At 40.0% G+C, this 23,491-nt stretch overlaps 1 protein-coding gene across 2 annotated transcripts in view; it reads right to left on the reverse strand.

Annotated features, from left to right (window-relative positions):
- Positions 1-4,438: 4,438 nt before the first annotated feature.
- olfm2a (olfactomedin 2a) overlaps positions 4,439-23,491 on the reverse strand; it is a 61,565-nt gene continuing 42,512 nt past the window's right edge. For both annotated transcript variants that reach the window (XM_042719740.1, XM_042719739.1), the window contains exons 2-6: positions 16,479-16,628; positions 12,493-12,648; positions 9,977-10,196; positions 9,283-9,389; positions 4,439-5,404 (exon numbers count right to left, since the gene is read on the reverse strand). In XM_042719740.1, coding sequence (XP_042575674.1) covers positions 4,730-5,404; positions 9,283-9,389; positions 9,977-10,196; positions 12,493-12,648; positions 16,479-16,628 — 1,308 coding nt within the window. In that variant the 3' untranslated portion in view covers positions 4,439-4,729. The remainder of the gene's footprint in view (positions 5,405-9,282; positions 9,390-9,976; positions 10,197-12,492; positions 12,649-16,478; positions 16,629-23,491) is intronic.

Genomic DNA, 23,491 nt, shown 5'->3' on the forward strand with positions numbered 1-23,491 from the left:
ACCTTGTAATATTAAACCAGCTGTAATGGTTTTATTGCTTTAGTGGAGTGTGGCGTGTCCGAGCAGAAGGGTTATAAAGACAAATGATCTGTGGTTTCGCTGCAAAATATTTCTGCTTTATTGTCTTTCACAAATCAGCATGTAATGAAATTAGAGCTGGGTGTACCAATCAGTCTGAGTAAAAAAATGCAATTACGAGGGCAATTACGAAGGGGTGCCTCCTGGGAGATAAGGAAGAGGATGAAAACGTATTACAACCTGCTTTCCTCTCAGCTGTCCTCTTTTACACCTCTTTCTCTGGTTTTACACCTCTTTCTCTGGTGCTCTCAAACTTTTGAGAGCACCAGAATTAATTTCAGTTGGAGGTAGAAAGATTGAAGGGCAAACAGTTATTTCATTGCAGAAACCTAGTGATGCTAGATGATAAAGTGCTGTCACTTCAAAATAAACCAATGCCAGGTGGAGTTATAACAGTAGGTGATGGGTTGTAATGTTAATAGAAATTATGGAGCATGGGCGTTTTCTCCACGGAGGCAAGGGAGGCAACACTTCCTCAAAGGCATTGTCTCTCTTTTTTCCCCCCATTCTATTGCTGTGCAAAAAACACATTCCGTGTGAATGGCCCCTTATATTCCTAACCTTACTGGCCATAAACACTCTGTTAGCAGCCATAAAATGTATTTTGCATTTATTAAGAATACTGTAGCTCACTTAGTTACTATATTCCAAGTTTCCGAGGTAATGTACATAAAGTACTGAAATGTACAGCTTCAATCCAAGACCTTTAGGTCCCATAGAAGCCTCTGCCAAATAACTAATCTGTTGTAAATATTTAACCATTTATGGAATTTAACTGTTTACCCTGTTGAAAAAAAACCAGCATATGCTGGTTAAGTATGTTTTGAAGAATGGCAGCAGAATGGTAAAACTGGTCCTAAGCAACTAGCTCCTGCTCAGGACCAGCTCATAACCAGTTTAAACCAGCTCATGACCAACAAAGGACCAACTCAAACTAGCTGCCATGCTTCAAAACATATCTAACCAGCATAAGCTGTTTTCTTCAACAGGGTAATCCATCTCAGAATGCATTGCAACAAGTAAAAAGATACTTAATTCACTACCAAAAAGTATTAAATGGTAAAATAAATGGGTTCCAAACACAACCAAATTAAATTCAGTTGAATTAAAATCTATCTTGCTCAATATTTGTTTGTGCTGTAGTTTTATGTTAGCTTAGCAACAAGCTAATGACAACCTCTAGCAAAAGTTACCATACAACCTACCAGAAACTGGCATTTTACTCAAATTACCGCAAAATGAGTGCACCCTGCATGTTCTAGGGTGTGAAGAAGAAAGAGTGTACGGGAGAGTGTACCATTTTACAGTAAGAGTGTTTTTATACTGCAGTGGAAGGGAGGGCCTGCGGCTCTTTTAATTGGCTGCGAATGAAACAGCTGTCATGCCCGCCGTTTGGGCTGTAAGTCTTAATTAAACAGAAGTGCATGCTGGGCCGGCTGCAGCCTCACCGAGAAGCAGAAGATGTTGTGTGAATCACACCGATGTCTCACATTTTGCACAAAAACCCAGGTAGTCGCATACAAACACAACGGTGGTGTATCCGTGAGTCCGTCTCTCTCCATCACATCAGCTCCGTCACTTAAACAGACATGCTGCAGGATGCTAACAGACAGCTGTGCTTATGCCATTGAAAGTTTACTGTAGTCCCAATGCACTAGTCTGCTTGAGCAGTGTTAAGAGAAGGACACAGTGTAGATGCAATGGAGGCTGTTAAAGGCTCATCTTTTATTCAGGAGGGATGCCTGCTGATTTGAGGCACTCAAATAAGAGATGTGACTGTGCTAATGTTGTTCTCCCTATAATCAAGATTCATGAGGCCTAGGTGCATGTTTGTGCCTGAAAGAGAAAGGAGAAGAAAGGGAGAGGGTACAGCTTTCTTTAGATTTCTTTAGCTCGGCTTCAAAGCATTGCTGCATTCTCAGCATGATTTCTATTTTTAGCGGCCTCACTGCATCAAAGCTTTAATTCCCTGTACGTATACAAATGAAACAATTGTTTAGAACTCTTCACCAGTCTTAGATGCCGCAGTGTGACACACAACCGATAATTTCCCCATTATTTACCTTGTAAATTGCATAAAGCCTGTTTTTCACCACATGAAAATCGGTCTTATTAACAGGTTGCAGCACTCACACTGCACACTGAAGCAGCACTTCTAGTGGAGTTTCGACAGAGAGTCATTTTGTGCCCTTAGCACCACTATAATAAAACTATAAACAAAAACAGATAAAAGCTAAATAAGGTTTTATGAAGGAGTTTTTTGAAGTGATATGAAAATAATAGTGAACTACTCACATTGTTTGAAAAAATAACTTTTAAGTATGATGAACAGGCCCTCTTAAGATTTTTGGCGATCAGATCATAATTGAATGGCATTAAAAAGGCCAGTATACAGTACATGCACCATAGATGCATTAGATATTACATTTGGAGAGGGTCTGAGAAAAATTGTAACCACATTTAATGAAGATGTACATGCAAATGTGTTTTTGTTTCACATTTGGCTTTGTAAAGGGTTATGCTGCAGAAAAAGCATTACATTAAGTATGCCACTTTGACGTACTGAAACGTTAAGGCATTATTTTGTGGGGTTGTGGCTGTTTCTTTTTATTCTGGTCTAAGAAAGATAACAGACACAGTTCTCTTGTGATCTGCACCCCATGAATTATTGCACTAGATTACACTTTTTTTCTTGTGTGTCGTTTCTCTCACTCACATTTTCTCTGTGTATTTTTGTGGAGATAGTGAATTTCCCCACTTTTCATCTCTTTTCTCCCTATTATCTTTCACTGTGGGAATATTTGTAAAAAAGGGAAACACAATAGACCACAGTATACTGTATCAGATTCGGTTTCATGCCGTGTCAGTTAATTACCATTTGGATGCAAATTCACTTTCACAACGATCAAGTTTGTAATTCCTAAAGGCCAACTCCCGATAGTCATTTCATAATTTACTAAAGGAAAAAAAATCAATAGGTAACTTGAAAATCACTTTATTTTCTGTGTAGTTCTACAGTACTGTTATGCAGCTAATACTCTCTTCTGCATAGATCATGAGTGCCTGCTGTTGTAATTGGGCTGCTGCATCATTCACGTGCTTCTTTTGCATGCAGACCTTGAGATTCATGCACAGCTGCTCTTTGTAACAACAGTGTGCTGAACTCACAGAGGAGAACTGAAGAGGAGACTGTGACATCTGAAAATTCTCCCAGTTTGCTGACTTTGCATGATTTTCTCTTTTTTTTTTTTTTGCTACTGTGATTTAAGACTTGTGTAAACTGACAGATTCACAAAACAGTCTGCTTTGAAATGTGCCACCTAACCTGTTAAGATCAGACTTAATGTTAAAAATAAACTTTAGCTGCTCATTTCCAACATTTTGATCTTTAAGACAAACATGCAGAGCAGTAGGTACTACACACAGCCAGGAATAGCACGGAGTTTTGTGGGCTTTCTCAGATTTTACTGGTGTTCAGGAATAATAGCATCTGTCCTACTTCATACTTGTATCATTGTGGCTTGTCAGGCCAAGTTTTCAAACATAAAAAATTATGTGGAATTGAGGATGGTTATAGGTTAATGCCTTTTAATAGTTTCCGACATCAGAAATAAATTAAGTTGATTTAGCAGTTTAGACTACACTTAGTATTTTTGAGTTTTGGTTTAATAAAATAACAGTATGGATGCTGTAGCTGATTGATGGGTTTGGTGTGTACAGTTGATCTTTCTTTTTAAGTACTCAAAACACTTGAACTTTCATTGTCTGTGTCACAGAATTACTGTTTGCAAACCGGACAAGGGAAGACGCTTTGGTCTTAACTCAAATTAAATAACAGGTAGTTGGACATGCCCACAGTTTCTAATTTAATATTTTTACACAGCCTGCTGAGGAGGCGTGCCTCGAAAGATACATGGAAACAGATTGCAACTTGGCAGGCGCACACAACAACAACAACAGCAGCAGCAGCAGGCATCACTGTAGCCCGGGGCCTCATCTGTCTGACTGAATGCTTTGCTTTTTTTCTCATTCTTCCGCTGTCTCTCATTTCTTCTCCTTCACCACCTCACCTTTCAGCCCTTCATGTCACGGAGCTCTGCCTGACTGACGTCTCTCCTCGGGATGGCTGACACCCAACAGGAGCTGGATTCACTTCCTGAGGCAGTCAAGAGGGGCTTGGCTCATCCTGCTGCGGCACATCTCTAGTTATATTACAGCTGGAGTTTAGAAAAAGGCTTTGTAAAAGATTTCACAAAGAATACTCAGCGTTTACAAGCATTTACTCAAACTTTTCACTACAGAATGTGGCTATTATTAACCATCGGCATTGGGCGGGGGGAAAGAAAAAGGTGAAACTTGATAATGGTAAAGTTTAATGTTTATTTATTCTTTTTCCACAAATAAAAAGAAAGTACTCATGCTGAATCATCACAGGAAAGAAAATAAAGGCTCAGTTTATGTACCAGTACCAATCTTGCTCTCCTCAGAACATTAGATGAATAATATCACTCTATGAAGTTTGGAATGCAGTAAAAAAAGTCTAAGCTTTAGTCATGTCCTCCTCCACATAAATGTGTGCGTATATGTGTGTGGGCATATCAGTGTGTGTACATTTGTGTGTAAGCAAATGTGTTTGTAAGGTCTGTGTGACCTAGTCCTCAGCTGTTTTGATGACCTGGAACAATGTGACGTTGTAGAGGACTTGATGTCCGTTGTTCCAAGTGTAGAGCACTCTTTCTCGGGGGTTGTAGTCCATCATGGAAATGTGGGAGTATTGGTTATGGAAGGGGATGTCTGTGTACTCATAGGTTGAGGTGTTGGTGTAATATGCGAAGTAGATCTTAGCACCGGCCAGGTGGGAGTTGGTGACGTAGAGCGTGCCACAGATCATGAACGACTCGCCGGCGCTCCGTTTAGGGAAGCCTGTGTCCCACGTTTGAAGCACTTCCAGGCTTTGTGGCTCCAGACGGCTAATGACGATGTTTCCAGCATTGGGAATGGTGGTGTAGACGGCCCATAGCCCATTCTCATCAGCCATGAGGTCGATGTCGGACGATCCCCCCCAGGAGTAGGGAAAGGTGTTGTTGTAGCCCGCGCCGCTAAGGCTGCGCTGCACCAGGATGCTTCGGGATCGGAAGTGGTACTTGATGAGGATGTTACTCTGGTATTTGTTGTAGTAGAGGGAGCCGTTGTAGACCACGTGACCCGTACCAGCCCAAGGGTGTGGCAGGAGATGCTGCACAAAGTTCTGGCCTTTCATGAAGTCGTTCATTGTGCGGTACTCCAGCACACGACGTCCCTTAAAGTAACCGTCCATTGACCACACCTGAGACAGAATAAGACATACAGTACAAATGTAAAATGCATGATACAAACAAAGAAAAAAATAAACATACAGCACAGTCCAAATTGTAGAAGCACGGTGCAGGTCATAGGTTTGATTCCCAGGGAATGCATCAAATAGTTAAAATGCATACGTATGTATTAAGGATGGTAAAATTCACATCGGTGCATTGGCATAAAATTTAACAATGCAATGCATCAATTTAAAAAAGTGTGCATTAGATATAAGTTGGCATTTGTATCGTGATGCATCATTTCTAACTTTTATTATTTAGAAAGTGACCAATAATTTGTGACCAATATTTTATATGTAGATTGATTTCTCCTCTCTAAACTGTTTCTCAAGCACATTCTCTCATCACCACTGCTGCTACATGAATGTGACAATTTACAGCACTATGGAGACCGAGGGGTGCATCATATTTTTTCCATTGCATCGTGTTGCATTGAATCACATTGTGTTGAATTGAATCAACATCGGATTGCACTGCATCGTAATAAGGGTATCGTTGGCTATGTTTTGAGATTGTGCATTGTGCATCGTGCATCAGTTACGGAGATGGACATCCCTAATATGTATATACCACAGTATTATTATATGCAGTGTTATTTACATTAAAAATAAGATATTTTTGGTAACAGAATAAAAATAAAAAGTATACTCAAAGAAACTGAAATTAATTAACTGAAATTAAACTAATTTGAGAAATACAACACATTAAAAAAAAAAAAAAAAAAAAAAAAACATACTGCTTAACTGTGGTAGCCCTAAAATACTGAAGCTAAAATGAAAAACACAAATTAGTAATCTCTGAAACCTAAAAGTAAAACAATTTTAAAAAATCTAAACTAAATAGAAAAATAATAGAAATAAAAAATAAATAAAAAATTTGCTTCATGAAATTTGGATGAAAGTGTCTAGCCAAATGTGAAAAAAAAGACATTTTTAGTCACTAATCAATGTTTCATGACCGTGTGAACTCCTTTGTATAAAAACACTCATCACTCATGTTTCCATTTCCATTAAAGATGTTTTTTATTATTATTATTTTCAAATCATGCTGGAGGATTGATTTTTACATAAACGTCATTCATGCAGCTTGAGTGCTGGTGACATTAAAGCTAAATGGGCACACACAGGATATTAAAACATTTGAATTACAAAAAAAAAAAAAAAAAAAAAATCAAATTGCAATTTTGCAAGATTGCAAAATAGAAGCATTTTCACTAGTGGACTTTTTGACCCCTTTGTAAGTAGAAGGAGGAATCAGTTTAGAAATGAAAGCTGAGATTTTTGTGCCGAGAATGGAGTAGAAAGAGCATATACCTGGATGAAAGTACAGAACATCAAAAGAGACGCCATCTCCTGACTTACTTTTGAGAGAGTGACAGCAGAGCCTTTCTTCCTGTGTAACCAGCGGTGACTCTCACTGTGCACAGTCTAGGTGTGTATGTGTGTGTGTGTTGTCAAATCTATTGATCTTCTCTCTGTGTGGGAGTGGAGATGCTGTATGTGCTCTGCACTCAGCTGCAGCAGTTGTTCCCTGCCCTTTTCCACTCCACATTCACAGGAAATCAATCCTGTTAGCAGTTCTCCATCTCTCTTCATTTCTCTTCTCGTTACTCGCCGTCACTGTATGAGGCTGAAGTATCTATCAGGCACACAACAGCCATGCTGTGTCCCCATCTTTACCAAGCCATGTGCTGTGCACTATTTATTAACACATCGTAATGAAACTTCAGACAGTCAGCTTATTTAGGATGGTTATTATGTTCTTTCTCCTGCATAATGAAGCCCCTCTGAGGATTTAACGCTCCCCTGCTATCTTTTGCCTCCTCTCCTCCTTCCTCCCTCCCTCCCTCCTGCAGTCTCCCTCACTGCCTCTTCCTCCATTTCTCATTCCACAGAGAGATGCGGTGCATTTTTATTTTTAGGCTACTGTGGGGCTGCATGGTGACTGGAGAGGAGGAGAGCAGGTGACTTCTGGACAGGCAGCATAATTGGAACATTAAGTATAGCATTTCCTCTGTGGGCTAAACGAGTCCCTGTAGATTGGTGAGTGGAGCTGTGGTCACACTGTGGCCTGCCTATCTCCGCCTCTGTGTTCCCTTCTGAGAAGAATGGCATATGTTGTGCTTTGGGTGCTGGAGTCCAAATCTTTACTAGATTAACCTGCAATGCTGTGTGTGTGACATTGTAAATCTAGGGACAGTGAATGATCAGATGCCTGTCGGATTGATATGACCATTATCTTGATTGCGGTGATTTATTTGTCAGTTTACGTGATCAATATTTCGTGATCGTGATTGATATTGGTCAGTTATGTGATCATTAAATCCAAAGATAAAGGACTGTATAACTGAACTTTCGACTTGCCCCTTTAAACAGAATAATTGATGATCATTGCTTGTTGTCCTTTCCATGTCAGTCCTTCTATAGTGGAAATTTTAAGACTGGACAGAGGGAACAGTAGATAGATTACCTTTGTGGAATGTATTTGAATTCCTCTACCTGCCATTCCAGTTCCTTTTTAGTTGCACACTCATGAATTTAAAAAGAGCCAATTTATTCAATTCTTCAAAACCTGTTCTCCACTGAGATTGACAGGGCTGTTGCTAAAACTAATGTAGCCCATGGACAATATTCGGTAGGTCCTCTCGCAAAAGGACCCAGTTAGCAGATTACAACATAAAGTGTTTTCCAACCCTGTTCCTGGAGGCACACTGACAGGACACATTTTGCATATCTCACTTATTGCTTATATCACGATATGAGTCATTTTATTTTTACAGTAACAATATATGTCACAATATAGTAATAAAAAAGTGATTTAGTCAAGAGCAGTGAGAGATATTTTCAAATTTGTTGTTTTATTAACATTAATGACAGACAGCAAGAATATTAGACTGCTGTCACTTTAAGAGCTGCCCAGATCTAAAATACTGTTACACATGTGTTTTCTTTCTCAGCTGTTGGCTTTCACTTGAGACCTACTGTGCTTATGAGGATACTTGCAAAGACAGGTATTTTGACACTTGAATGTGTGTATTTACCAGTTCAAGGCCTATAAAGTGGCAAAAACTCTTCAATTCTCCCCCGCTCTATGAACACGCTCTTCACATGTGTGCGTCTCTTTGACAGTGTTTAGAAACAGTGTGTGTATATAGCGTAATAAGTTTTCATGACCACACAGCACAGCAACATCATGTGAGCAACCGCGATAGAGACCATAGTCCAGAATTCTACCTGTTAACAAATTTCTACCGGTTAATTGTGTCTACCAGTATATCACCCAACCCTAATCTGACATATCCATTTCTGGACTCTGAGCCTCTTCTAATGAGTTGAATCTGGTATGCTTGATTAGGACAAGTTTGAAAATGTGTAGTTTTGGTGTGCCCCCAGGAACAGGGTTGGGTAACTCTGGCTTTCATCACTGGGCCCAGGACGCATTCCCATTTGTCTCCCCCCTGAGGATGGCTATGGCTGCTAGTAATACCTGGCATTGATTGGTGAAACATTTGCCTAAACAAGTTGTTAATACCCAACCCCCTGATGGAGTAATTAATATGAGGACTGTGGCTTTGACGGGAGACGTAAGGACTGAGAGAAGAATGAAGGTGGGAGAGAGAGTATGAACATGATAGAGAAGGAAAGAGAGGGTGGGACGGAGAAAAATGGTGGAAGAGCCATCCATCAGTGACTCAGCTCTCACCGCTGAGGAGCAGCTTCACTGTACCAAAACACTGACTCATTCACAATGTGTGTGTGTGTGTGTTTGTGTGGTTTGTGTGTGTCTCCAGGGAGAGGCGGCTCATCATAGCAGTGGCAGTGATGGAGTGCAGTGCGGTCAATCTTACCCTATTATCGGAGCTGGGGATCATTGTGTCAGTCATCCATGAGCCGAACCTTGACCCTGAAGCACGTACGGTGATGGGGTTACTGACACCAGTTAGCTTCCCACAACCTGGTGATAAAACACAGGGGGCACTATGAACAACGACTTCAGCGGAACTCCAGTGAACCAGTCAGCATTAAAGTGCCAAAAGTGACATTTATGGAGCAGGATGAATATCCGTTATATCATCATTTTGGATTTTCTTGTGAAGTCATCAGTTTCACCCTAAGTAGAACATGAGCTTGTCTCATCATGCATCTGAAAGCCAATTACTCTTTCAGCCAAAAATACTTTGGGCATTTCAGTTTGAGGCCTGCTTGCTGGCTGTTTTTAATGTTCTAACATTAAATTACTTATGTAATTGGACAGCAAGCACATTTTGACTTAATTGGGTCTAATGTGGTCTCCCCGACCATCAGGCATGTCTACTTTACTTTTGCTTTTACATTTAAAAGTAAATTACTGCAGCTGCTCTAAAATAACTCCACAAATAATCATGTAAAATGGATCCTGCACTGAGAATCCAACAAGTACAAATTCTGTCTATTTTCTTGCTGTAATAGGTCACATACTGTGTGTCCACAGTCAATAGATTGGTTGCTGCCTTTTCTTGATTATTAAAATCAACTCAAACCCACTGCTGCTAAATGTCTTACCGAGTTTCTGCATGCAGGAGTGCAAGCGAGTCTCCAGCAGTAGCACTCGCTGCCTGAGCTCCTCGTAGTCATAGGCTCCCATCTCCTCTTGAATTGCCATTAGTACCAGAGACAGATTCCTCACCTCCTCCCTCAGGCGAAGGATCATTCTTGCATCTGCCTTGTATTGTTCCAGCACTGGCAGCAGGGGAAGCAGCTGAGTAACCTTGTCCTTTAACTCCTGAGGTAAACGGAAGGAAGGAAGGTGTGAAATGGTGGTTAGGAAAGATGAGAAACGTTAATCTCCCTCTCACAGATTTTGGGGAATTTGCATGGGCTCTTATTAACTATTCACCACGTTCATCTCCAATATTTCATCTCACATGACCGGTCTCCTGCCCCGGATCCGAATGCATCCTCACCTGAGAACCAAATATTGATTTCATGCATTTGCAATCTCTCACAATCTACTGCTTATCCGACGTAGTGACACAGGCCCACTCATCAGAGCGCTGTCAGCTCTCCACCTCGGCGTGACCAAGTGTATACGAAAGAGCTAAAACTTGTGGGCTGATCTCAGCTCAGTGTGGGCAATCAGTTACTGCACCCATGCAGACTGGCAGGTCTGGCATAGGCTGTGGTATATCAATAAAGGGGGTCTGAACAGCAGGTGTATCAATAAAGCATGCTCTCCACAGGAGGGGCTCTTTCCTCCTTGTTAAAGTTTATCGTAAATCTGGTGATGGAGCTGCTCTCAGCCCTGCGGCGCCACATCATAAATCTAATTTTCCTGTTCCGAGACACAAAAATTTAGTCTCGTTAATCTCCCGCCCTGCCATAGGCGACTTTGAGCTCTCCACATTCATCAGAAGCCTAGCCGAAATAATGCCGGGCTTTGAGACTCCCACTCTTTGAAATAATGCTCTTAACACTGGCACATCTCACAAATTTTTCACAGTTCCAGGAGAGAGAAGGGGGGAGATTATGGTGCTTTGAACATGTATCGATAAATGAGGAATGATTTCTGGAACATTTTGGAATAATTTTCTATGCAGCGTTTGGATAGATGACACACCGCAGCAGAGTGGGGTGGATGGGTAAGTGGTTTTGGTACATCTGGAATAATAGTGATATCCTTGGGAGGAGTGTCTGTGGCTTCCATTCCGCTCTCTTTAGCAGACGGCTACATGTTATTTATCTTAAAGTGTGCTCTTCCATTTAGTCCTCTGTATATTGGTAGTGAGTCCTTCTACTATTCTGAGATCGTGCAGGGCTACAAGCACACTCTCGTATTCAAGGGATAAAAAGCTTTAATGATAAACGGGTCTGAATCTTAGCCTTTGGGAAAGCAGCAGCTAGCTGAAAAAAAAAACATAACCTTTTGTATGCACGTACACACACACTCCTCACTGGAACATGTTCCAAGTTCTAGGTATAAATAATTGAGGTGTATTTGAATTCTCTCAAAGGACCTTTTGGTTTGTCTCAATTAAGCACAAAAATCAGAGGTATTGAAGGTTAGTGTCAGTGTCTATTTCATGTAGGGGCAGAGGCGCCGGAAAGAGTTTTAGAGTAGAGCGTCTGGAGGTGGGCAGGCTGTGATGTCACCATATATAAATACAGAGCCTGTGAATGCTATTTAGCATGCACTGATGTTGCTCAATCTCCAGTCATGTTACCTAATTATTATTCAATGGGTAATGTACTAGAGACTGGCTGCTAAAGGCTGTACTTTAGTGTCCTTTTTAGTGAGCTCACCTCCCATGCTGTCTGTCACCGGGTTCAAGCCTTGCTCAGAATGGGCCAAGCGGAACTGTTTGCACTGGTGCCAAGACCCGAATAGGGGCTGAATCTAAGCGAGTCCAGCTGGTGAAGACTGTGGAGTAAACTTACTCTCCTGACAACAAGAGATGCACTTTCGACTGATGTTAAAGGCTGTTTCTTTGTTAGCACAGCCGCCTCTAATGCTGGCTGTCACCAGATTCGAGCATTTCTTGGAACAGGCCAAGTGGAACCGGTTGCACTGGTGCCATGACCCGGATAGGGGGTGAATCTGATGGAGTCCAGCTGGTTTAAGGCTGTGGAGTAAACTTACTCCCCTGACCACTAGAGGCGCACTTTCAACTGATGTTAATGGCTGTTTCTTTGTTAGCACACCCGCCTCTCATGCTGGCTGTCACCGGGTTCGAGCCTTGCTTGGAACAGGCCAAGTGGAACTGGTTGCACTGGTGCCATGACCCGGATAGGGGGTGAATCCAGCATCAAGCCAGTTGTTCGTTTGCTCTGATATTTTTGCTTAATTTTAAAAATTAATAAATGTAAAAAAAATTAAAATCCTTTTAGTTTTGAACTTTTTTATTGACTGATTGACCCCTTACCTACATACATTTAAGAATAGTCTCCTGAAATCTCTGTAAGTTCTCCTTTTTCTACTCAAACTGAAACATATTTTAATAACAATGACAAGGCTCTGAAGTAAACATGGTGCGGTGGGGGGGTGTAGGCATTGTGAGAAGTAATGGCACACACTTCAGTACCTGAAAACTTTTGGGGTTGAGGCTGCGTGGATTTTCAGAGGCAGTCTTCAGTTTGCCATCCACTGTTTTCATTAGGTTCTCTGTGTCCCTCACGTACTGCAGGTCTCTGTACGTCCTCAGATCTAGCACTTCCATGGATTGAGTGATATTCTGAACCTGTTAAATACCACAAAACACAAAGTCAAAACAGTGTGATGCATCAGGGCATGTTTTTTGAGGACACAACAGTATGACTCCTTCAATTTGTTGTAGTTCAAATCAGCCATCCTACATATTCAGACCACCCACTGAGCATCTTGCCCACATCAACACACAGGCGATGGGAACGTGATTGCTGATCAGCACACACACCTTACTAGCTCCAATATACTCCCACATACTCCCAAAGGCCGCATACACACACATACACATTCACACACCCTCCTCCTGGCTGCTCTTAAGAGAATCAAAAAGGACACGGATTGCATGCTGGTATTCTCCTCATGTCCACACTGATGTGCATGAGGGCTCTTGTCTAATTAGCTGATCTGCATAGCTGTCAGACCCAATGGTCACACTTAGCGTTGAGGATTGTGGATGTTTAGACTTGGGCAAGGGTTAGGTGGGATCACATATTCACTCTACATTCAGTTATTGTTTGTTATGCATGTCGCTAACTGCTCAGGAGGACTGAGCAGATACACGCTCTCGCACACAACAAGAGGCTGGGTGGTGGTAGTTTAATTCTGAACACATCTCTCTCAGAGAAGGACTGACCCAGGTGTCCTCATTAGTCTGCGTTTTATTAGGCAGGAGCATTAGTGCCTCACAGCTGCTGGCATAGCCACACACACATTTTATTGTCTGAGTGGTTGAGTTGTGTTGCCGTACCAGTGTAGATAAGGTGTTTAGACCCTTACAGAGGGGCAAGGCAGGATTTAAGATAGCATTTGTGGCAGGATTTAAAGAGATAGTTCACTCAAAAATGAAAATTCTGTCATCATTTACTGCCCATGCTGCTGTTCCTGTTTTTTTTTTTATGACTGTAATACTTCTGCAGAACACAAAGGAAGATATTTTGAAGTCTCAGCTGTTTCTGTCCATACAGTATTGTGAAAGTCGTGGGGTCGAAAACTCTAAAAAGGATCACAGTCATTCTGATAAACAGATTGATTCTTTATTCACTCTCAAATCAAATCAAAACATTGGTCAATGTACAGTATATATACGCAGATGACATTAAATATGGCAAGGCAAAAATCAAATATCTTGGTCACATGACATTAAGAACCATTAAACCTTGATGTTAGTTGAAGTTACACTTTAATTTGTGTACACGTTTATGTCAATTGATGCTTTGATTTGTTTTATGAGTGAATAAATTTTGAACTGTTTATCATACAAAGAGATTGTATCACTTCAGAAGACAAAATAGCAATTGAGTCAAATGTATTCATTTCATGCGACCTTTATGTCCTTTTTGGAGCTTGAAAGCTTTGGACTCCGATGAACAGCTGAAAAATTCTTTAAAAATTCATCTTTAACGTTTTTCATAAGAAATAGTTTGGAGCAACATGGTGGTGAGAAAATTATACAGTTTAAAGTTTTGGATGAACTATTCCTTTAAGATAGATTGTGCAGGATATAAACGGATAGTTCACAAAAGAAATTAACTCTCAAAATTGTAATTTAATGTAATGTAATTTATGATATTTTGCAGATATTTCAGCTGTTTCTGTCCATACAGTATTTCATTTCCATTTAGTCATTTAGCAGATGTTTTTATCCAATGTGACTTACAAATGAGGATAATATTACAGTAGGATAGTATTACAGTGAGGTCAGTGGGGTACAAAACTTTCAAGCTGTAAAAAGTATCACTCCAAACTCTAAATTCACTTCATAAGGTCAGTCGAGTGTTTAAAATAAATATTCTTAGCAGTGTTAAAGGCTATGTCGATGAGCATTTCATTATAGATATACTTTATTATGATGAAAATTTTAATAAGAACTCAGATAAACCGTATATTTCCGTAGTCGTGTGTTTATTAGTCACGTTGAATCAATGAAAGTAGTTAAATCTTCTGTTCATTCAGCTCCAGAGATAATTTCTTCTTCGGGGCTTATTTGGATTTTCAGCGCGAGATCGCCCTGTGGCCTTTGGATGGAGATTTCTGCTGATCACAGAACCGTGCTTCAGTGAAAGATACACTTGACAATCGCAGCTTCTGCCTAATAGCGATTTGTTGCCTTTTAAGGCTCAAAGATTTATTGCGATTTAATTTTGATTAATTGTGCAGCCCTACTTTGTATGATAAACAGATTGATCCTTTATTCCCAATCACAACAAATATGGTGACACATTTCAAACATCAACAACATCTGGACAAGTGACTTAACCATTTTTATTACACTTACATTTAGCAGACACTTTTATCCAAAGCGACTTACAGTTCATTCCCTGGGAATTGAACCCACGACCATTTGCGCTGCTAACCCAATGCTCTACCACTGCTAACCCAATGCTCTCCTTTTTTGGAGCTTAAAAGTTTTGGACCCCAATGACTTTCATAATACAGACAAAAACAGCTGAGGCGTTCTTCAAAATGTGTCTTAATATACAGTTTCATATGACATTAGGGCCAATTAAATGATGGCAGAAATATCATTTTTGGGTGAACTATTCCTGTAAGGCAGAGTTTGTGGCAGAATTTGAGGCAGAGTTATAATGTGGTAGATTGGCTTGACTGTGATTCATGTGCCTTATTGACTCACTCTGTCTGGAGTCCCAAATTTGTCTTCTCAGGAATCCCTCTCCAAACTGCTTTAATTTCAGCCTCTATTTCTCTGCTTCTCTCTTCATCTCTGCCTCCATCAGCTGTGCTCATTATTTAGTCAAACCGCTGCTTCCCATTGTAGTGGGATTCCAAAGCTCTCTCTGATTCAGTGAGCGTGATGTTGATGGGGACGTGTGGTTCTTAATGGGCTGCTGTTCACAGATGAGGCTGGAAACCACTGAGGGCTTGGTGAAGAAGGAGGAAATGGGGGCCAGTCAACTGGCTGAGAGTCTAACACTCTATTCATGGTGACACTCTGCATTTAACTGCCAATCGATTGAACTGTGCATATCAGCAGACTCAATACCCAGCCGTTTCTCTATAGCAAAACATCTCTCTCCCCCCCTCTCTCTCTCTCTCTCTCTCTCTCCTTGATTTCTTTTTATATTTCAAATTCTCTCCCTCACACTACATATGGAAAAGAACGACGTTACAGTATATTGCGCATTGGATACTGCAACTTGTTGACCAGCTTCATCAGCTATGTTAACCAGGTTGAGTTCCACCAAACAGACCAGCACAAAATCACCACTTGCCAGCAAAATCCAGTCTGAACCAGCATAGAAATGCATGCTAACCTAAGATAGTCTTTTTAACAGGGCTTTCCATCTCTTTCCTTTTTACTTCACACCAAGTCAGTATGTGGTCAGTCGGGTTTAATAGAGTCTTTTGTGTTCCACAGATGAAAGAAATGTATCACACAGACTTTGAAAGACATTCTGTCATCATTTACTCACATGTGGAGGCTAATTTTCATTTTTCTGCTCTCAAACAGGCTCTCTATGTGAATCTGAGGCTTTTAGTAAAGCCCTGTGCATTGAGTGCTCCATTTCCTGATTTAGGATGTACTTTACAATTTTTTTTCAGTTGTTCTTTGCCTGGTCTTAGTCTAATGAGCACGATTAGTACAAAAAAAAAAAAAAAAACATCCTAACGGCTCAGCAGAATGAATCCAATTTCACAGCAGTATTTAGGACGTGTCCTCTTTTAGGCGGTTGTTTGCATCATGTACTTTCACAAACTTTCTCTAATGGGGAACAGTATTATGCAATGTTTGGGATCCATGTTTAATGACTGCGAAATATATGTACAAAATATTACTCAACTAGGATTTGCTCTTGACAAGCGTGTGTCCTTTAGGTTATTGTGAATGTAAGAGACGACTGTCACCTTTTCCATAAGCTGACGGAGCTGTCTGCTGCGTGGGTCTCGATTACACATGTTCTGTGCCGGAGCCACAACTGTGCAGATACATTTCCCATCTGCATCCTGTGCCGAGCTGTAGATCTGCCAGCCCTCCTCTGGGCTCGGATACAGGGCCTACATAGAAAAAGACATGGAGAGATGAAAAAAGAGAGATAGCGAAAGATGCATGGAGAGACAGAGCAAAGTGGATAGAATGAATAGAATGTGGCATCTTTGAGAGGAGGACGTTTTCATAAGCTTAGACACTTGGAGGAAACAGAGCTGCTTTGGATCGATAAAGCTGCTTTTTCATGGGGGGTGGAGTCAGGAGATGGATGTCTTGAAACAATGCATAGGCTCAAATGCACACACATACACACACAGAGATGTTTGCTTTTTATTATAGATTATAGTGGGGACTTTCCATCGACTTCTATAGGGGTTTCAATCCATACTTTAACACTAAAGCTCACACAAACCTTTCTGCTTATTCATTAATAGAATAGCAACAATTTAAACTCAAGATTTGTGGAGTAATATTGAATATTAACCTTTCATACTTTTCTTTAAAAAAGGTGATAGAGAGGTATTCATTTATAGTAAATGGGGACAATTTTGGCAAACTACAGAAATGTAAAGCTTATAGTTGTATAAAGGCACTTACATTAATTCTGTTAAGAATGTGTATTAATTGAGCTATAAAGCTGTATAAATAATTTTTACAGTTTGGTTTATGGTGTTGGCTTGGCAACAAAGTTGTAAAATTGGAAAAACACAATTAGAAAGCAATTTTTAAAACTTAAATCATTGTTTATCTCCTGCGGCAATATTATTGAATATTTTATTGTATGCTGACTGGCCCCATTTTACACTTTAATTTTACACTAAGTGCCTCACTGTAGCCCAGGAAGGACAAGTGGAAATTAATGGATGTGGTAATCAACATGAACACAAATGCCTTTGATTGAGCTTAACTTGTAGTGAACACAATTAGGTATGTTTATGAAGCTGGTGCATTATTTCAGGTTTTACTGTGACTGCACAATAAATTTCAATCGTGATCACGATTTCTGCTTCTCTCTCGATTTATTAAGCATAATCATCTGTAACATTTGCCCACTGGCTATTTATCCTGAGAACTGTATTTTAATTTGGCATTTGTGTTATCTTGCATTGGTAACAAGCCTCCACAGGCTTTCATTGTTGTGGTTGCCAGATTTCAATAGTTTACCCCCAATCAGAGCTTTTTCCATAAATCAATGATTTTTATCATTTTTTTTGCTTTCTGTTTACTTAATCTTCCCAACCTGGCAACCATGTGCAACATGCTCACTCTACTTTACAGAAAAAGCCCAGATAAGCTAAAAACACTGGCAAACAATTTGGAGTTTAGCCATCTCTGTTGAGATATTCTGCTCAAATAAAAACGTAATACAGCCAGTCTGTTTTCTTTCACGTGGTTTGCTGTAAATAAATCTGCAAGCAAAACATGCAAGCTGACATTCTCTTGATTTGTGCATATGTGAAAGTGCAATAAATCTGATGAAATGTTAAAAAAAAAAAAAAATGAAATGAAAAAAAATCATGATAAATAATTATATTTAGTTGTGATTAACTGTTTAGCCAAAATTTAGCAGGTCTATGTTTTAAAGAATATCCTTTAAGACTAAATGAAGAATAAAGCCAGATTGGAAAAGAACAATAGAGGATGTCATTAAAGATAAATAGCATTTACAAGAAAAAAGAGCAGCAATAAAATGTCTCCTTCTGCTCTAACCTTCCCGTTTTCATTCTCTCCTACCCTCTTCTGTGTTTTTCACTCTCACGCTTCACCCTCTCTCTCCCCACACTTCCCTGATCAGATTAAAGGGCCGAGTGGACAGAGAGACTATGTGATTGGAGAGTAAAGCAGTAGCCGCCCCATGAGCTCACTGTCACATCCTGTCACCCCTGCCAATCCCTGCCATTCTCTGCTCTCTTTCTGTCTCCTTCCACATCACACCCCCTCCACATCACTCCTTTTCCTTTACAATATGTCCTCTTCTCACCTTCCTATCGTTCTCATCTGTCCCTTTTTCCTGTATCTTCAGCTCTGTTTGTCCCTGAGCAATCTCTCACTCTCTCGCTCACTCAATTTAATTCAGATTACGGCAATTCAACTCAATAATGCTTTATTAGCCTGCCAGGCAAATGTAATTTCACAAAATCAAAATCGATTTGCAAATTTAGGTGCAGAGGCAATAAAGAATACAGGTTTCACAAATACAAATGATCACAATGGATGTTATTCAAGTCAAATTTATTTGTATACCTCTTTTCACAATACACTTTGTATCAAAGCAGTTTTACAGAAAATAATACTGTTATGTCTGGAGTGACTTGCATTCATTGTTGCATGTTTTTCATTTTGACGGGACAGTTTATGGCTTTATGAATGATGACATGCTGTTGTGAAATAGTGAAATAAAAAAAACTGTAACAATTATTATGCTAAAAAAAATCTACTTGATAATTTACATATTTTGCTGCCTTTTATGTTGAAGTGCAGTTTTATCATTTTATGAGTTTCTCTGATGAGTTTCTCTTTAAGCATCACAGAGATTTTGTTTGAGGAAAAACAACTTTAAGTGATTTTTATTTTGGCAAACAGCAAAGCCATGTTTCATCCTCTGCTTGTGTCTAATGGAAGCGCTATGCTCCCTTAAAAAACAACTCTGATTCCATCAAGCCTTCTGGATTTTTGCATTTTGACTGTCAGTTGAGTTTCGTTCGACTTGAATTCTTTATTAGTCAAGTAACGTGCAAATTTTTGATCCCTTTGAAGGTCTGTAATCATTCGTGGTGGAGCTGCAATTCATTTGAACCATCTAATGGCGCTTGTCTTTTCAATTTGAATGGTTTGTTGAATCTGAAGATGCAGGCAAAACATTGATTGTTGTTTTGATTAATTCTGGCTTGAGAACATTTCTCTCTCGGCATCCATTTCTCCAATTTATTCTCCATCTCTGTCTCTCCCCTTGAGCACATTTTCGTTTAGGCAGCATAGGCTACCTAACACTGGGATTAACAACCTAGCTTTCTCTCTCTCTCAAAAGAAACAGAACACAATGTCAACACGATGAAATGACATTAAAAATTAAAGGTCTAAAAATACACCAAACTGTTTTTTTTTTTTTTTTTTTTGACCCAGTAGATTATGACACACATAAAGTCTCCCATCTCATTCCGGTGAAGGTGCTTGCAAAGCCTGAAGGCATGAGAGACAGACACACATACAATTGCTGATGCTCAACACACACATACACGGTTCCCAGTGGTTCAGATTCACACTCAGATTTGATAAGTTTGGTCTAGCTCAAAGTCATTAGCCTCGTTCCTTCTGTTTGTCTAACCTCTTGCTTGTACAGTACATGTTGATTTGCATAAGAATGCCACATACTGTTATAAATGGCCATTTTCCTGTCCAGTCTGGCATTCAGCTACTGTCAAATCTAGCAGGGTCCCCACTTCCATTAGCAGAGATTTTCTGTGCTACGTGTTACTATCATCAAACACTCGCTGAAAATGCACTGCCATCCTGGATGGAATTTTCCCAGGTGAGCTGATACAGAAATCCAGCCTTCTCTGTGAGATGAGCACAGACAGGTCTGCCAGTTAGTCTCCGAGACACGGCCCGCTCCACTGACCACTCGTAGCCGATGTGAGACTAGCCCAAGCGGGTCTCACCCTGGCCTGAAAGAATGCGCTCTTGGAGTGTATTACCACCCTAACATTTCTTCATCAGTCTCATTCCCGTCCTGACAGACTTGCGGCTTAGTGTCTGAGCATGTCAGATATGGTTAGCGTCGAGCTCTGGCTCAATCTATACGGCAATCTGCAGCCCGCAGCCCCTTCATCAATCTTTGGTGTGGTACATGCACCTCACATGTTAAACATCGGTGCGGCACATGTGCCCATCTGACGGGTGGAACACATGCGCCAGGAGGCCAATGGGGAGTTGCGCTATCACATAAATATGCTTTCTGTTCATTAATGTTGCATAAATGTTGAGTTTTAATTTAAGAATTGATTAGAATCACCCCTGGACTCATTACCACCCACCAATTCATTCTGCTGTAATTTCCTCTCATCTACTGCTAATGGCAGAGTAGAGAACGGGGGGCACAGAAACACAAACACACACACCCCATTTCACTCACAGATAGGTGTAGCATCTCGTCCTTATTCAGATCTTCCTCTCCAGCGTCTGTATTGTATGAGGGTGCGTGTTATGGAATAGGCCAGTTATTTATGAACAAACAGGTCAGATGAAATGAGCCACGGTTTAATTAGTAATGGTTGAGCTGTCATCCGTAAATGGCAGTGTGAGTGTATCCGCATGCATCTGTTTTTTTTTTACTTCTCATTTGCATTTAACAGCCTGCAAATGATCAGATTACTCTGTCAGTAGTGCGCAGTCTGTTTCCTGGCATTTAAGAAGACGAGCGAGTGAATGAGTTGCTGATCATATGTTGTGTATCCTAACCAGGTGCGACATGATAAAGCAGAAAGCAATATATGGTATGCTTTCTATGTTCATTTTAGTTGTTGTCCTAACCTGCCGGGGTCATGATAAGTGATGAGCAAGACATTTTATCAGCTGCTTGGTTTCTATTTCTGTCGCATTGAGCAGGGAAGACCCTGTCTGCAGTCAAATCACATTGGTTCAAAATCCCTGGATACTCAGTAATTAATAGAAATGAATAGTAGCTAGTTAAAAATCATATACACTTACAATCATATACACTTACATGAGATAATGCCTAATAAAAGCAGTTTTATTCTACATTAAGCGGGTCACCTCAAGGGGCGGCCATGTTGAATCACATGACTCACTTTCACCTCTATTAGTGGATTCAGTCACTTGTGGAATAAATTAATCATGGCTGACAGCAATTATGCGGCTGACAGCTCTTCAAGTGTAGTCTGAAATATCGTAATTACAAGTTTCGTGCACATGAATGACCGTGCAAGTCCCATTTACGGGTGGGAAACTCGGAATTCCAGATGATACACGAGTGGCTGGGTTGTGACATTGAGGGTTGCATTTCAATTTGAAACATGGTGGAAACACTAATTTATTATATACATAATATGTCTATGTACTAATCTATAATATGCATAATACATCATGCAATAAATCATTTGTATGCTATGCATAAGTAATAGAAATGTGTAGTCTTCATAATTTAGAATTTAGATAGTTGGGTTAATTGTTAGCCTGTTTTCTTTAGGCTACTTCGGTGTTGTTTCTAACTAGAATGTGTGACAAGTCACAATAGCCCAACGCCCAACTCTATAAATTTCTCATGTGCACTTGAAGGCAGTATTAGAGCATTTCTACAAAGGCACTCCGGTTATTTTGGGGGATTTTGTAATGCAATGATAAAATCAATTATCAGTTGTAATTAACAGCTGAAAATAAAAATAATTGCAAACAAATCAAATTGTGTCTGTGTAATATGCAAGGAAAACGTCCATTGGTCATGTCACTATACAGCAATATAAAAGAAAAAATGCATTTCTATTGACAAAATGCATCTGGTAAATAGTGGAGGACAAAGACCAAGCTGCTACGGGAAAACTGCACAATCTAAGTTGCCCAAAACATGAGAATGTTTTATATTAAAGAGGGAGGAGGCGGTGTAATTCTGTTTCATGCAGTCAGTGTAATCTACACGGTTAAAGAGTTGAATTCTCATTCTAAACATGTGCAAAGTTTCAAAAAACAATTTGGACATATGACAGAGTAATGCTGTATTTTATGCACTCCTTTCAGGTTTGTATAAGTTTCGGAAAGTTTTTTTTTTTCAAGCATGGACCTTCATCATGAAGGGCAGATGAAGTGTATGGGCATTTCTCCCAGAAAAGTGCGCAGACACACACATCGACCTGTTATTTAACTATATTAGTAACTAAGGAACATAGTTACTAATAGTGACCACAGTTATGTTTGGGAAACGCACCCCAGAGCGAGAGCAAGAGCAAGAGCACGCCCATCAACATCATCTGCAGCGCTACACAGGACTTGCTCAAGATAGATGTCTCTAAAGCAGTGTGTTTTTGGATGTGAGGGAAATATAACCTTGTTCAGCTTTCCAAAGAACCCAACGTTACATGAACAGTGGATGCAGTTTAATTTTCCGGGGCAGCAACAGAGTTTCACAAGTGTTTATGGGTTCCTGTCATTTTGGTGATGAATATTTTATTCGGCCCTGGATTTGCACATCGTTTGATACTGAAAGATGGAGCTGTCCCAGCGATAAAAGATCCCGGTCATGATTCAAACTCTTCCGAGATATGAAATATGCAGTACTACTCTATAGGTACTCAAGGTTAACATGAGAAACTGTGTGTGTTATGTCCCTTTTAAATGCTTCATAAGCAGACTAAACAGAACACAATATATATTGCGCTGAAATATTTATTGTTATAAATTATATGCAAGTTAAAAAATTGTCATAAGCGTTGACACAGTAAAGGGACTATTGTAATGGACTATACATTGAATATAATTACTATTGTATGTTCTGATGAGTAAATAAGTGTGTTCCTCATACTAGTTTATCATTTTTAATTTAGTGATTTTAACTTCTTTTGAATGATTGGCACTTAGTTTTAGATTTAGAATGTAAAAATTCTAATAATGTTTGGATTTTTCAGATTAATCGATTAATCAAATTAATATTCAACAGATTAATAAATAACCGATTATTCATTACATGCACTCCCCCCCCATCCACAATTCCTGCCGGTTCGAAGGAATTGTGGATGGGGGGAGTGCATGTACAGTTTCTCTCTCCACCTTCAATACCATGACTTAGGTGCCCTTGAGCAAGGCATCGAACCCCCAACTGCCATAAAATGGCTGCCCACTGCTCCGGGTGTGTGTTCACAGTGTGTGTGTGTGTTCACTGCTCTGTGTGTGTGCACTTCGGATGGGTTAAATGCAGAGCACT

This window comes from Cyprinus carpio, chromosome B3 (assembly GCF_018340385.1).
Source record: "Cyprinus carpio isolate SPL01 chromosome B3, ASM1834038v1, whole genome shotgun sequence".
NCBI lineage: Eukaryota > Metazoa > Chordata > Actinopteri > Cypriniformes > Cyprinidae > Cyprinus > Cyprinus carpio.